General features: G+C 47.5%; 1 protein-coding gene across 2 annotated transcripts in view; it reads right to left on the bottom strand.

Moving 5' to 3' along the window:
• Positions 1 to 857: 857 nt before the first annotated feature.
• POLR3E (RNA polymerase III subunit E) overlaps positions 858 to 12,449 on the bottom strand; it is a 39,656-nt gene continuing 28,064 nt past the window's right edge. For both annotated transcript variants that reach the window (XM_045849144.1, XM_045849146.1), the window contains 8 exons: positions 10,007 to 10,088; positions 8,771 to 8,830; positions 8,535 to 8,692; positions 8,159 to 8,220; positions 7,116 to 7,621; positions 4,975 to 5,052; positions 2,674 to 2,799; positions 858 to 1,655 (listed from right to left, as the gene is read on the bottom strand). In XM_045849144.1, coding sequence (XP_045705100.1) covers positions 1,599 to 1,655; positions 2,674 to 2,799; positions 4,975 to 5,052; positions 7,116 to 7,621; positions 8,159 to 8,220; positions 8,535 to 8,692; positions 8,771 to 8,830; positions 10,007 to 10,088 — 1,129 coding nt within the window. In that variant the 3' untranslated portion in view covers positions 858 to 1,598. The remainder of the gene's footprint in view (positions 1,656 to 2,673; positions 2,800 to 4,974; positions 5,053 to 7,115; positions 7,622 to 8,158; positions 8,221 to 8,534; positions 8,693 to 8,770; positions 8,831 to 10,006; positions 10,089 to 12,449) is intronic.

Genomic DNA, 12,449 nt, shown 5'->3' with positions numbered 1-12,449 from the left:
TGTAATGAGCTAATAATGGCTGGACATACTCTAGAGTAAGTTGAGTAATTTTGTACTCCTTTCAGCCTCATGTATATAAACAACTAGAACTAAGAGCATAATTTACAATCAATCTGTTAAACTATGTTACCAAATATTAGATTTTTTTTTTCTTTTTTGATGGTTGTTGGCAGGGAGATGCACAGGCCGTCTGAGGCTATGAGGTATCCAAACTTTGACACTTTGGAAGAAGAGTTGTCTTGGGCCACACGTTAAATACACAAACACTAATGAAAACGTGATGAGCAAAGAAAAAAAGTTTAAAGTGAATTTGATTTTGTTTTGGGCTGCATTCCTAGCCATTCTGGGCTGCATGTGGCCCACAGGCTGTGGGTTGGACACCCCTTCAGACGGGGTGGCTGGTGCCCCAAATATAATCATGGAAAAGGCTTTAGGTAACCAAATTTCACATCTTGCCCAACACAACTTACTCTTCTTACTTTTTCATAATCTTTTGGGACTGCGCTGTCCAATAAGGTCGCCACTTATGGCAACTGGGCACTTCAATTGTGGCTAGTATATTGAGAATATTGTAAGGTATCAGATTTTAAAAATTTAATACAAAAAAAAAACACTGAAAAATGTTATTACATGTTAATGTTTTAGCCATATTGGGCTAAATAAAATATTACATTTAAATGATTTCTTTTCACTATCTGAATGTGCCTACTAAAAAACCTTTGTATGTGTAATGGCACAGCTGTGCTGCTCCCTAAGCTCTCCCTTCCACCCCCCCGCCCAACACACACATACACACCCCTCAGCATAGGGACAACACTCCTTCCAGTATCCAGGTAAAGACAGCAGCACTGTGAGGCTAGGTTAGTGTTAACATTTATTTTAAAAATACACAAAATATAAATTTTTTACATCAAAGTGTGATAACTTTACTTATACATTGTTCCATACTTACCTGATTTTGTTTGCAACCTTCTGCAAACATTAAGAATAGATGGATTTGATTCTGTTTTTTTTTGCTATGGTTCATGTAAACAGTTGAGACTGCTACATAGAGTAGGTTGTTTTACAAGGTAAAGTGGTTACAGAAACCCAACAATAAAACAATTCAATTTGGTTTAATGAAATTGGCAGAAGTCTTAGCAGAGAGATAATCAAAGACTAAATATTGGCTTCTAGGCATTTTAAATATTAAAAACCTTGAGGTTTTCTTCATCTTGTAAACATAACTTAGACCTTTGTTGGCATTACATTTGGAAAATAAAATATTAAATCATGATTTTCATCATCCTGCCCATGTCAGAATACACTCTAATATGAGAATGAAACCAAATAATAAGCAAAATACATCAGGAATTTCAACTTATACTGCAAAGAAGGTCCCAATGGTTTCTTCCGGGAGTGATGCAACTTTAGGTGATCCTACCACTGGCTGAGTAGGGTCCCCTCTGTCTGCTGGACAGTGCAACGCCACAGGACATGAGATGGTCAGTACCTCTTGCTCTGTGTCTTCTGAGGCAACTGAGACTCTACTTCCACCTCTACTGGCTCTGCTGTCCTTCCTGGGGCTTAGATTCGCTGGGGTAAGTTTGTGACAAATGTCAAGACTGTACTGTCCCTTTAAGGTACCACATGCCACCATAGCTTACACAGCAGTCCTATGGAGAGAGAGAGAAACATGTTAAGGGCAGATTTCAGCAGAAAAGGTAGCTACTACATTCTGTGCAGAATTTCACGTGGCCTAGCAATGGACAGAACACAAATAGGAAATCAAGAACTGCCTAGTTCCTTCAGTGTTTGGGCCTCAGGACCCTCTTCCTCTCCTCACTGGGGTCTTAAGAGTGAGGAACTACAAATGAATGTACTTTATAAACACAAAATACAAAAACTGTGAATAAGCTGACCAGAACAAAGGTGCTTCATAAATAGTTTCACTATATATAGCCTTGGGTGTTAAGACACTAGATTGGAATATAAGGTGACTGTCACCAGCTTTCAATATGGTATCTGGAGCATGGTCATATAATGAAAGCATTTAAGTAGCAGTACACTTAAGGACTTCAATATACTGAACAAATAAATATAGTTTAAAAAGGGATGTATTACCCCTGGCCAGGTAGCTCCGCTGGCTACAGAGCTGTCCACATATGCTATGGTTGAGGGTTCAATCCCTGGTCAGAGCACATACAAGAATCAACCAATGAATGCCTAAATAAGTGGAAGAACAGATTGATGTTTGTCTATTTCTCTCAAATCAATCAATAAAAAATGTTTAAAAAGGATATAGTAATTGCTTTGAATTAATATATTTTACTGAAATTAATTCAGTAGAACATGAAATTAATTCTAACGAAAGTTAAGTAGTATAGGAGTTAATGTGGCTATGGCAGAAATCAAGAAAATGGTATAAGATTCAAAGGAGGAGTGAAGTCAGGACTGTAAAGGGCAAAGATGACCCACTAGACCACACTTTTTGAAGGTGGAGACTACATCTTACTTACTTTAGTCCTTCTGCACAGACCCCCCACCCCACACCAATGCCAATCATTACCAGTTTCTGAGGACCTGAGTAAATATCCACAGAGTAGCAAGAAAGGCACCAGACTAGAGCCCTATCCACACACTGCCCACCTCCATCTAAGATTCTGGATGTTGTTATACACAAAACGGACGTACCTTTAGCACTTTATCCACCTCCTGTTTACTTAGATCTTCTCCACACTCTTGAGTCAACCGAGACTGGATCATGTTCCGGCGTACTCGGTAATTTTTGGAGAAAATTTCAAGCAAAACCTGTCGATGCTTTAGTAGCAAAAACACGTTATTTTGGGAAGCAATCCCCAAACAAGAAATCTAAAGCTATGACCCTAACTTCACACTGCAGTCTGTGATAAAAGTCCTTGCTGAGGGATTCTGGTTAAAGACGAACATGTACAGCAATTTGTCCTCTCAAGACCCCCCCGAAAATGAAGAATAAAAATAACGGCATATGCCTGAAAGAGCTGGTGAACAGTTGGCAGAGCACATGCAGTTTAGACATACTCTTGCATAATAAATAGGAGAGAGTGCTGATGTAGCAGGTGGGTAAAGCCACCACCTAAACTACATGAAGACAGAGAAAGGGGTAAGGAAGGAGTGCATGGCTGAGTGTTGGCACACTGACATAACATGGCATTACACCCCCAAATAAAAATTAAATAGGATAGAAGGTGGCTGAAATCCCTCCCAAAGGCAGAAAAGGTGTTCAATGAGAGAGAAAATTTGATCCAGGATGTCCAATGTATGATTTAGGATTTCTGAAATAATAGCAAAAAACAGGTAAATTATCAAATCTATCACATAACTTCCTAAGAATGACCCGTCTAATACATTACTGACCCCCATGGTTCACCTGGAATTATGCTAATGTATAATACAGAATAAAGAAAAAAAACCTTTAAGTTTGGGATAAAGGGAAGGATTGGGTCCAATTTAAAAGACCAAGGGACAGAATGTCATTGGGCAACTCTAAAATCTTGAATCCAATGGAAAATATCTTAAAATTCAGAGGGAATATGATTTACCCTCTAAAATTGTAGCTCCAGATAAACAATACTTAAGGACAAAAGGTCACCATTTTAAGACATGACAGAATATAAACAACTCCTATGCCCCTTAGAAGCTGAAATGAATCAAAGAGGAAGACACAAGATTTCACAAGCCAGTCCTGCTGGAGAGGCTCCCCAGGAATCGGTCTCAACAACAGTATTATCGTTGTTATCTGTGTTCAGGAAACCATGCAAGTGGAAACAAAAAGTAGCATAAAAGAGCAATGTAAGTAGAGTGCATACTGGTATTTGCCTCTACCATGATGCTATAAGCATTGAGACCTGCTAGAACTACATTCTCCCAACACAGCTGAGAACTAACTGTCCTCACCTACTGCCAAGGGAAGCCCATAGATAATGTCAGGTTGATACATCTAACAAAAGTATAAGTACATATTATATATATATATAAAATGTACTTGTAAATATATAAGTACAAATATATTTATATATTTTATATATATATTAAATGGAAGTATACTCTTTTGGTGGTATCTTTTGGTAGTTTAAAAGCAATAGCATCTGAGGAGAGGAAATCAGGTCAGGCAGGGCAGGAGACAGTTTCCTATAAAGCTCTGTCTTACTGGATTTTGAAATATGCACTTACTACTTTCAATTATCAGAGTATTTCAGGAGTAGGAAACCCAAATGCCGCCTACTCTGGACAGAGCACATAAGGTTGCTCAGGAAGACCATTCCAGACTGCTGTCTACTCAGGGTCCACCAAAGCCCCCCACAAGGGACCAAGAGCTCAGAGGGGCTCTTGCTGACTCCCTTCCCCCCATGTCTTTGGAGTTTTAGCAATTAAACCTTAATCTTCACGATTCAGGGAAAACTTCTGGACCTCAGGGTTCATGATTGTACAATTACAGTCTACTGGTTTAATTGACCTTTTGTTCACTGGACCCTCATGGCACTTCCAATTTCTACAGGAAAATGACCAATTTCTATAACTTAAAAATCCAGCACCCAAGACCTGGAAGGAAACCTTGTGATCCCTACTGCCAGAGACCCCCTGAGCGATGGGGTCCATCGCAGTCTGCCAGCCAGCTGGACATCAGAATCATCCAGGAAGCTCTGTAAGAAATTTAAGTACCTAGGATGCTACCCCATTCCTGATGAACTGAATTCAATGTCTAGGGTCAGTCCTGGGACTCAACATGTTTTTTAAAAGGCGATTTTCACACAGCTAGCCCAGAGGTTGGCATTTGGGAGCCACTGATTTGGGCTCAAACTTCTGGCACCTCCAGCCTATCTGACAGCAAACAGAATATTTGACAGAATATTTAGAATTGGGAGGAGCTGGAAAATCTGAACCAAGACTGCACCCCAGGTCCCCCAAAGGCCTCACCCCTACAGGAACACCTCCCAGCAGCAAAAGTTTTCTCACCTGATCACTCATGTCTCCAGACTCCCAGAGGGCAAACACCTTCTGCTCATCCGGGGAAGCAGCTGTCTGTGGGGGAAACTAAGCAAGACCCAGGCGTGAGCTGGTCTCTGTCTTTACCACGTGGACCCACCCTCCTTGCCCCATCTCCCCTCTCTGGGAAGACACCAGCCACCCCCTTAAGGGCCTCAGAGGGCTGCAATGACAGAAACGTGACACATCTGGCTTGAAGTCCACAGTGTGCTCATTAAGGTGGGGATGTGGGCTCTTCTGTTTTTCCCATTAACTCACCTCTCTGCTTTAACATCAGTGTTCTCCTTCCCTAAATACCAACCCTCAGATATGTCCTAAGAAGCCTCTCTCAAAACTCCCTGGGGCATCTGGGGTCCTCTCAGTCCCTTCCCACAAGAGCTGTGTCAGTGGTGGGTTTGTGGGCCTGCCCACCTCCCAAGCAACCCACTGCACTGGGTTTGGTAAGGACCAAAGGTGTCCCAGGTGAAGGTGGGTGCCTGGGGATGGGGAGCAAGGAAGACGGCACCTGGCACAGTGGGTTCCAGTCTTGGTGCCACAACACAGGTAACAGTAATGGTTACTACCCCACATATAGTCTCATTTGATCATTAAAAACCTAGGTAGTAGTGAAGTGTTATGCCCCCAATGTACACGAGAATAGTCCAGATCAGAGAGGTTTACTTTCTGCCCCGTGGTCACACAGCTATTAAGTAGCAGAACAAGAAGCTAAACAAGTCTGTGAAAGTCTATTCACTTTCCCTGGGCCTCAGCTCCCTTGTGTAGAAACACGAGGCTGGACAGACCTGAGGTCTCTTCCACCTCAGATACCGTGATCTGGTCCCCACATCAGGATCACAGGGAAAGAAGGCAACAGGCAAGCTGCAGAGAGGGCCAGTGTCCCCCAGACACCGACCCAACCAGGAGGAAGGAGTGCAGCAACACCAGGTCCTGGGCGCTGAAGCAGGGTATCCCTCACCTTATTCTCTCCTGCTGCCTAGGACAGCCTGACCAACATCAGGCAGGTGCCCCTCTCCTGCCAGGCCAAGCTCAGAGAAAGGTGATCCTGTAGGTAACTGGATCCATTTGCCAGGTGGTCAAGGAGCAGGGCCTCCAAATAGGGCAGGGCCCCAAACCCCAGTACCTTCTGTAAGAGACCTCACCAAGGAGGCTCCCTGCCACGAGAGCCAATCCTCCTGCAACAGCCCAACCAGTCTGGCATCCAGCGCAGGGGCTCTTATTCTAGTTTCTGTTCCTCACATACCCAGGGATGGGCCTTTTCCTCAGCTCACCCAAGACTGCAGATCTTCTGACCTTGGACTGCTAACATCAATGCTCCCTTGTTAAGAGGTGACAGCAGTTTACCTCACCCCATTTGCTGCTGGGCCTGGGTAGAGCCTGGATGGAAAGAGTAACCAGCACAGCTTCCCTAAGGCCACAGCCTGGTGCACTCCGCCCTGAGCTAAGGAAATGGTCTCCAACACATGCTCTGCTCATACATTACCTGCACTCTGGGGCCCCGCCAACGGCAGGACAAGAGGCCTGGCCCCAGAAATGCTAATGTAGCCCCTATGGACAGACAGGCCCCCCAGGACCCAGGTACAAGCTGGGGACTCAGGTGAAGAGCTCAGCTCATCTTAGCTGAAGCAGAAAGGACTTAAGAGCTGGAGCCATTATGCTGACATTCAGAATCCAGCTCTGTCACTTCCTAAGCATTTGACCATTCAACAGGTTCACTTCACTTCTCTGAAACTTAGTCTCCTCAACCGTGGGCTGCAAAAATGAATGATACAAGAAATCATCCTAAAAATGACAAAGCTGACGACGAGTGAACTGAGGTGCAGACAGTGGTGCTTGGCCTTTACCCAAGTCCTCTGACAGAAAAATGTCCGCCCACTTTAGAAGAAAGTGCAGAGCCCAAGGCTGGCCGGCCCAAAGTCACTCAAGACCACCCAATGAGAGCCAAGATTCCAACCCAGGTCAGTGGTCTTCTCAAATCCCCAACCTTGTGCTGGCAGTACTCAGGCCACTCCAGGGCAACCCAACTCCTCTCTTTGGCTTCTTTCTGCCATCTACCCTCACCCCAGGGCAGAGGGTAGCCATGTGTTGCTACCCCGAGCACAGGCCCCACTTACAGGCACCAGTATCTGCTTGCAGCCAGCGGCCAGCACTGTGTCCTGAAGCATTCGGTCTGAGATGCCACTGAAGAGTGTGTGGCCTGGGGGCAGGCTAGCCAAGTGCAGGTTGAAGAGGCGCTTCAGCTCGCTCAGTGTGAGCACAAATTGTCTCTGGAAGGTGGCTTCCACGAAGGTCCGCAGCTCCTGGGCCACCGGGGTGCTAGCGCAGCCGGGGGATGGGAACCCATTGAAACTGTCCCCACCTGCAACCCGCCCAGCAGGCAGCCCATTGGTCAGCCTGCTGTGCTGGTCACCACTGGGGGCAGTGTCCATGGGCTCGCCTTCCTCTTCTTCTCCCTCCTCACTCAGGGGCTCTTCCTTGATCCGCACACCAGGCAGGGCTCCAGATGCCCAGACCTGCTCTTTCCTCTGTTGCAGCTCCTGTGCCAGTAGCATTGAGTTCTGCTGGGCCCTGCTCTTGGCTACTTGGACCCGCTGGTCCCCAGAGACCAGCCCTGCAGGTCCTGTGAGGAGAGGAGGGCTGCTTAGGAAGACACAAAGATTGGCCAGCGGAGGTCCTGAGACAAAGGCCCACAGCCCCTCTGTCCCAAGGCCAATCTCTCCCATCCCAACAAGGGACATCCTGCTGTCTAGAGCTAGGGGAAAGGAACAATGCAGGCCCGCTGGGGCTGTAGCAAGTGGCCCAACCTTGTCTTACCCCAACCTTACCTAAAAGGGTTTAGCTACCCCAGCAGTGAGGGAAGAAAGAACTGGGAAAATCAGCTTCCCACGCGCAGAGATCTAAGCCAGGATGAGTTAGTGATGAGCTCCTGCCAATTTCTCTTGTCCTCCCTGCCCCCCATCTCCTGGCAACCCAAGAGAGCAAGCAGGTCTCAGGAGCCTGGGACCTAACCATCCTGAGTACAGAAGTGCTCAGTCCCTGTAGTGAGGTCAGTGGGAAGGGAAGACACCCTTTGTCCCACACACCCTGTCCCCAGCCAGGCCAAGTCCCGCTGAGCCCATTGTCAGGTAAGGGCCTGCCCAGCCAATAGCCTGCGCACCTGATTGTCCATCCAGCTTCTTTGGCATGGTTTCATTCACAAGGTTATAGACTTTTTCTAATCTGAAAAGAAGAGTAAACACTTAATCCTAAATTGTGTCCCCATCACGTAGACCATCCTGCCAGACACCGTATGCTGGGAACTCTGGCAGCCCTGCCTACAGGGCACAGGCCCACCCACCCAAGCTCTTGCTCCTGAGGGCTCCATTCCCTCCACATGACAGACATGCCAAGATTCTGCCCCCCACAACACTGTGACCAGCAGGGGGTGGCTATGTCAGGCCTCCACTGGGATTCTGGGGTCAGTTAGCAGTGTCCACCTGAGTGGGAGGGGGGCATGTGGCCCCAAATCTGACCCACGCCCAGTGAGTCCTTACTTGGCCTGGACACCTGCCCACAGCATGTGCTGCCGCTGGACCACATCTGGGTGCTTCTTGATGAACTCCCCATCAGGTGGCAGGACGAATTCCCAGCCTCTGTTGATCCTCACCACGGCCATGTGTTCCAGAAAATCCTTCACATCCTCTGCACAAAGCTGGGGGTGGGGTAAGGGTGAGGTTGGCTAGCCTCCAACAGCGCAGCCCACCCCTCCCTCCAGATTGACATCACTTACTTTTGTCACTGTTGCCACCTCTTTCCTTACCACCCACCGGCTCTGCGTGAACCTCCACATCTAAGGGAAAAAGAAGCATGTTTCCAGGAAGCAAAGATGGTGCTCCTGAGACTTTCCCCTGAACCTAGGCCACTGTCCTGGGTGCCTGGGGTCAGGCAGACTTGAGTTTGGGTCTGGCCATGGGCAGCCATATCAACTCCAAGCCCCTGTTTTTCTTGCTTGTTAAGGACCCCCAGGGTTGTCTCCTTCAGGAGGATAGCTGGACCCCACCCACCTCTACCTAGACCGCAAAGACTTCCTGGTCAGGGATGTCTTGCCCATTTGTCACCTACAATAACTCCGATTTGACCAGCCCCTCTTCCAGGCACCCAGACTAGATGGCATCTGCATGAACAGAGAAGGGCTGACAGGCAGTGAAGGGCAAATGGTTTAAGTGCAGGATGAGCGAACCTGGGAGTGAATACACACCGCACACTGACCCCCAGGGACAAAGATAGAGCACACAGGCAGGCCCCTGGAGAGTGACTGCCAAGGAGCTGGGCAAGTCAGAAAAAAAGAAACCACAGACACACTCTTCAGCTTAAGGATGCCCTGTGTCACCAGGCCTGCACACCACAGCCACGGTGGGCGCTCTAAGGAGACAGACTGAGCAAACCTGAGAATACTGTGAGGCAGGGACTGAAGTTCTGGATATGGGCAAGGAACAGGTGGGTGGTGGAATGGAAGGATGACCTAGCTCTGGAGTTGCAAAAGCCAATGGCAACAATGAGAACACGCACAACAGAAGCAGACATGCCCAGCACTCTGTAAACTGAGAATTGTCAGCCCTGTCCAAAGTCAGTGCAGTTCAGGGCTGTGGGTCAGTCATACCAGACTCTCCAATTTTTCATAATGAGCGAGAAAATCTGGTCTGCATCGTAACTTTGATTTGTAAAAATCAACAGCCAAATCAAAAATACCACTCAAGCCAAATAAAAAATGCTTCTTGGACAGAATCTACTCATGAGGCACCAATTTTCAACTCCCAGCGAGAGAAACTCAAAGGTTCATATGAAGCCAAGACTCCAGGATTCCAAAAGGAGGAAGGAGAAAGGCAGAGTCCAGAGCCTCCCACCCTGGCCACACATACTTGCCCTTTGCCCAGAGCCAAAGTCCTAGAATCCCTGTGCTGTCCCCACCCCCCTCCCATGGCCACCTCCCCCACAACCCTGGAGGTAAGACAGCCTGGGCACTTACAACAAAGTCTCGGCCCCTGCAGAGCACCTCGGCGGGCACACCACTGTGAGGACTGGAAGAGTCCTTGGGGTACAGGATGTCACTGCCAATGAGAGTAGGGGTGGCAGGTCAGCCCCTGTCTTCAGCCCCATCTGACTCCAGTCCCATGCCCAGGCTCCAAGTGAAAGCCCAGGTCTCTTTCCAGTATGGGGTAGTGCAGGCCTGGGCCTGACAGCTCCCCTCAGAGCCCATGCTGTCCCCCAGGAGCCTGGTTCTTGTGAACATATGTAGGAGAGGAGCTCCCTCCTCACAAACACCTCATAAACCCTCACAACCCCTACCTGACACCGCCCCCCCCCCCCTTACAACTGGCCCAGCCTCAAGGCCCACTGCACAGCCATGAAGGCCCCAGGGGCTCAAAAACAGACATGGCCAGCCCAGGCTTCCGGGAAACCAGTGGGTCCCACATGGAAAGCAGGTGCAAGCCCAAGACAGACTGGTGGTGGAGGGGGGTTGCAGGGCAGGGGGCTGGGACCTGGACAGGCCCTGAACACAAGTTGGGTTGAATCCTTGAGAGAATGGGGCCAGCACTAGGCTCAGAGAACTTCACAGCCCAGAGGTGAACAGGCTCTGAGGCTTACTACACGCATTTCCACAGCACAACCATGATCCCCTTGTCCAGGAACACATATACTACCCGCAGACACCCCACACTGTTGGGGCCTCTGCCCCTGCTGCCCCATAGCCCTCCCACCCCAATCCTACCTGGCCACCAACTATGAGCCATCCTTCAAGGTCAAGCTCTGTGTCTACCCCCTTCCCATAAAAACTCTTTGGGACAGGGACCTGATCTATGTTATTCATTGCTACCACAGGGAGAGGAGGTAGCTGCTAAGCAGGTGTTGAATGAATGTAACCCAGGCCCTTGACCTCTACGTTCAATGTGCCCGCTCTTGCCTCTCAAATCTGAGGACAGGGACAATGTCTGAATGAGAGTGCCCCACGGGGCAAAGGACAAGCAATGAGACATATTGAACAAATACACGAACTTTGCATCATCTCCTCACAGGGACCCAAAGGACAGGGCAAGGAAGGGGCATTACAGGCTTTGGTGTGGCAGTGAGGGCAGTGTCAGGGCAGAGACCACAGCAGGACCTAAATAATATGAAAGGTCCAGGAAGCCCTACCTTCAAGTCACAGGGACAGACCACCCGCAACACCAGGAGCACAAGGCGCTGGGCAAAGCTCCAACCCCAGCTGTGGGAGTCTCACTGCCAAGATTTGGGACAGTGTCCTAGTGTATAATGGGATAGCACCTGGATCTTGTTCACGCATGACATAAATACACACAGGGCCCCATCTAATGAATGATGTGCCATCTCAAAGGTCTTCTATAATTAAAGATACCAACCAACAGGTACATGAGGCCTGTGCTTCCAGTGGAAAGGCACCACCATGTGGCCCAGACACAAATATACTTTACAATTTACTTAGCTAACCAACTAGGAAATGATGGACTTTTTGCAGTGAATTACTTAAAAATTTGTAACAATTCATTTTTTGACAGATTTTTCATCTTAGACCATACCTTATTACAAGTGAGTATTTTAGCTCAGTGTGGCTCAGCAGACGGAGCGCCAATCTGAGAACCAGAAGGATGTGGGTTCGACTGCTGGTCAGGGCACTTGCCTGGGTTGTGGGCCAGGTCCCCAGTTGGGGGTGGCGTGTGAGAGGCAACTGATGTTTCTCTTGCACATCAATATTTCTCTCCCTATTTTCCTCCTTTCCCCTCTCTCTAAAAATAAATAAGTAAAATCTTTCCTAAAAAAGTGAGTACTTTATATTATACCACTTAGAACTAATGTAATTCAAATGCACATAAAAAGACAACTGCACTATATTTACCAAGGGTATCCCCTGAGCCAGGCATTATACTGAGTACAAGGGAAGTAGGGGAGTCAACAAAGGCAGTCCCTACTGCCTTGAAACTGACAGTCTGGTGTAGGAGACAGATAGACTAGTGGAGGAATCCCAGGAAAAGAGAAACTACTGAAAATTCAAGATCAGTGACCTGTGACAATGCTCATCTAAAACAAAAAAAATTCTCACTCAGACACATCTTAGTGTACTGTGGAAAGCCAAAACAAAGGAAAATCTTAAAAGGAGCCAGAAGGACACAAAAGTAGAATTCCTTCAAATGCTCTACCTAGAATTTACACCCAGTAGAAAATACCCTTTGGAACCAAGCTGGAAGAGACATTTCCAGATAAACAAATGCCAAGGAAATTCACCCCCTGCAGACTTCATTAAAAGAAATGCCATGGCACTCTTTAGCAGAAGGAAATACCCCAGACAGAAACTCAGAGACACAGAAAAGAATATTGAACAAAATCAAAAGGCAAATATGTAAGCAGATGGAAAGAATACTGACCAGATAATACAATGTCTTGTGGGGCTTAAAGCA

This window comes from Phyllostomus hastatus, unplaced genomic scaffold, assembly GCF_019186645.2.
Source record: "Phyllostomus hastatus isolate PE091 unplaced genomic scaffold, TTU_PhHast_1.1 phas_contig_64, whole genome shotgun sequence".
NCBI classification, from domain to species: Eukaryota; Metazoa; Chordata; class Mammalia; order Chiroptera; family Phyllostomidae; genus Phyllostomus; species Phyllostomus hastatus.
This window is presented reverse-complemented; position numbering and strand designations above follow the sequence as displayed.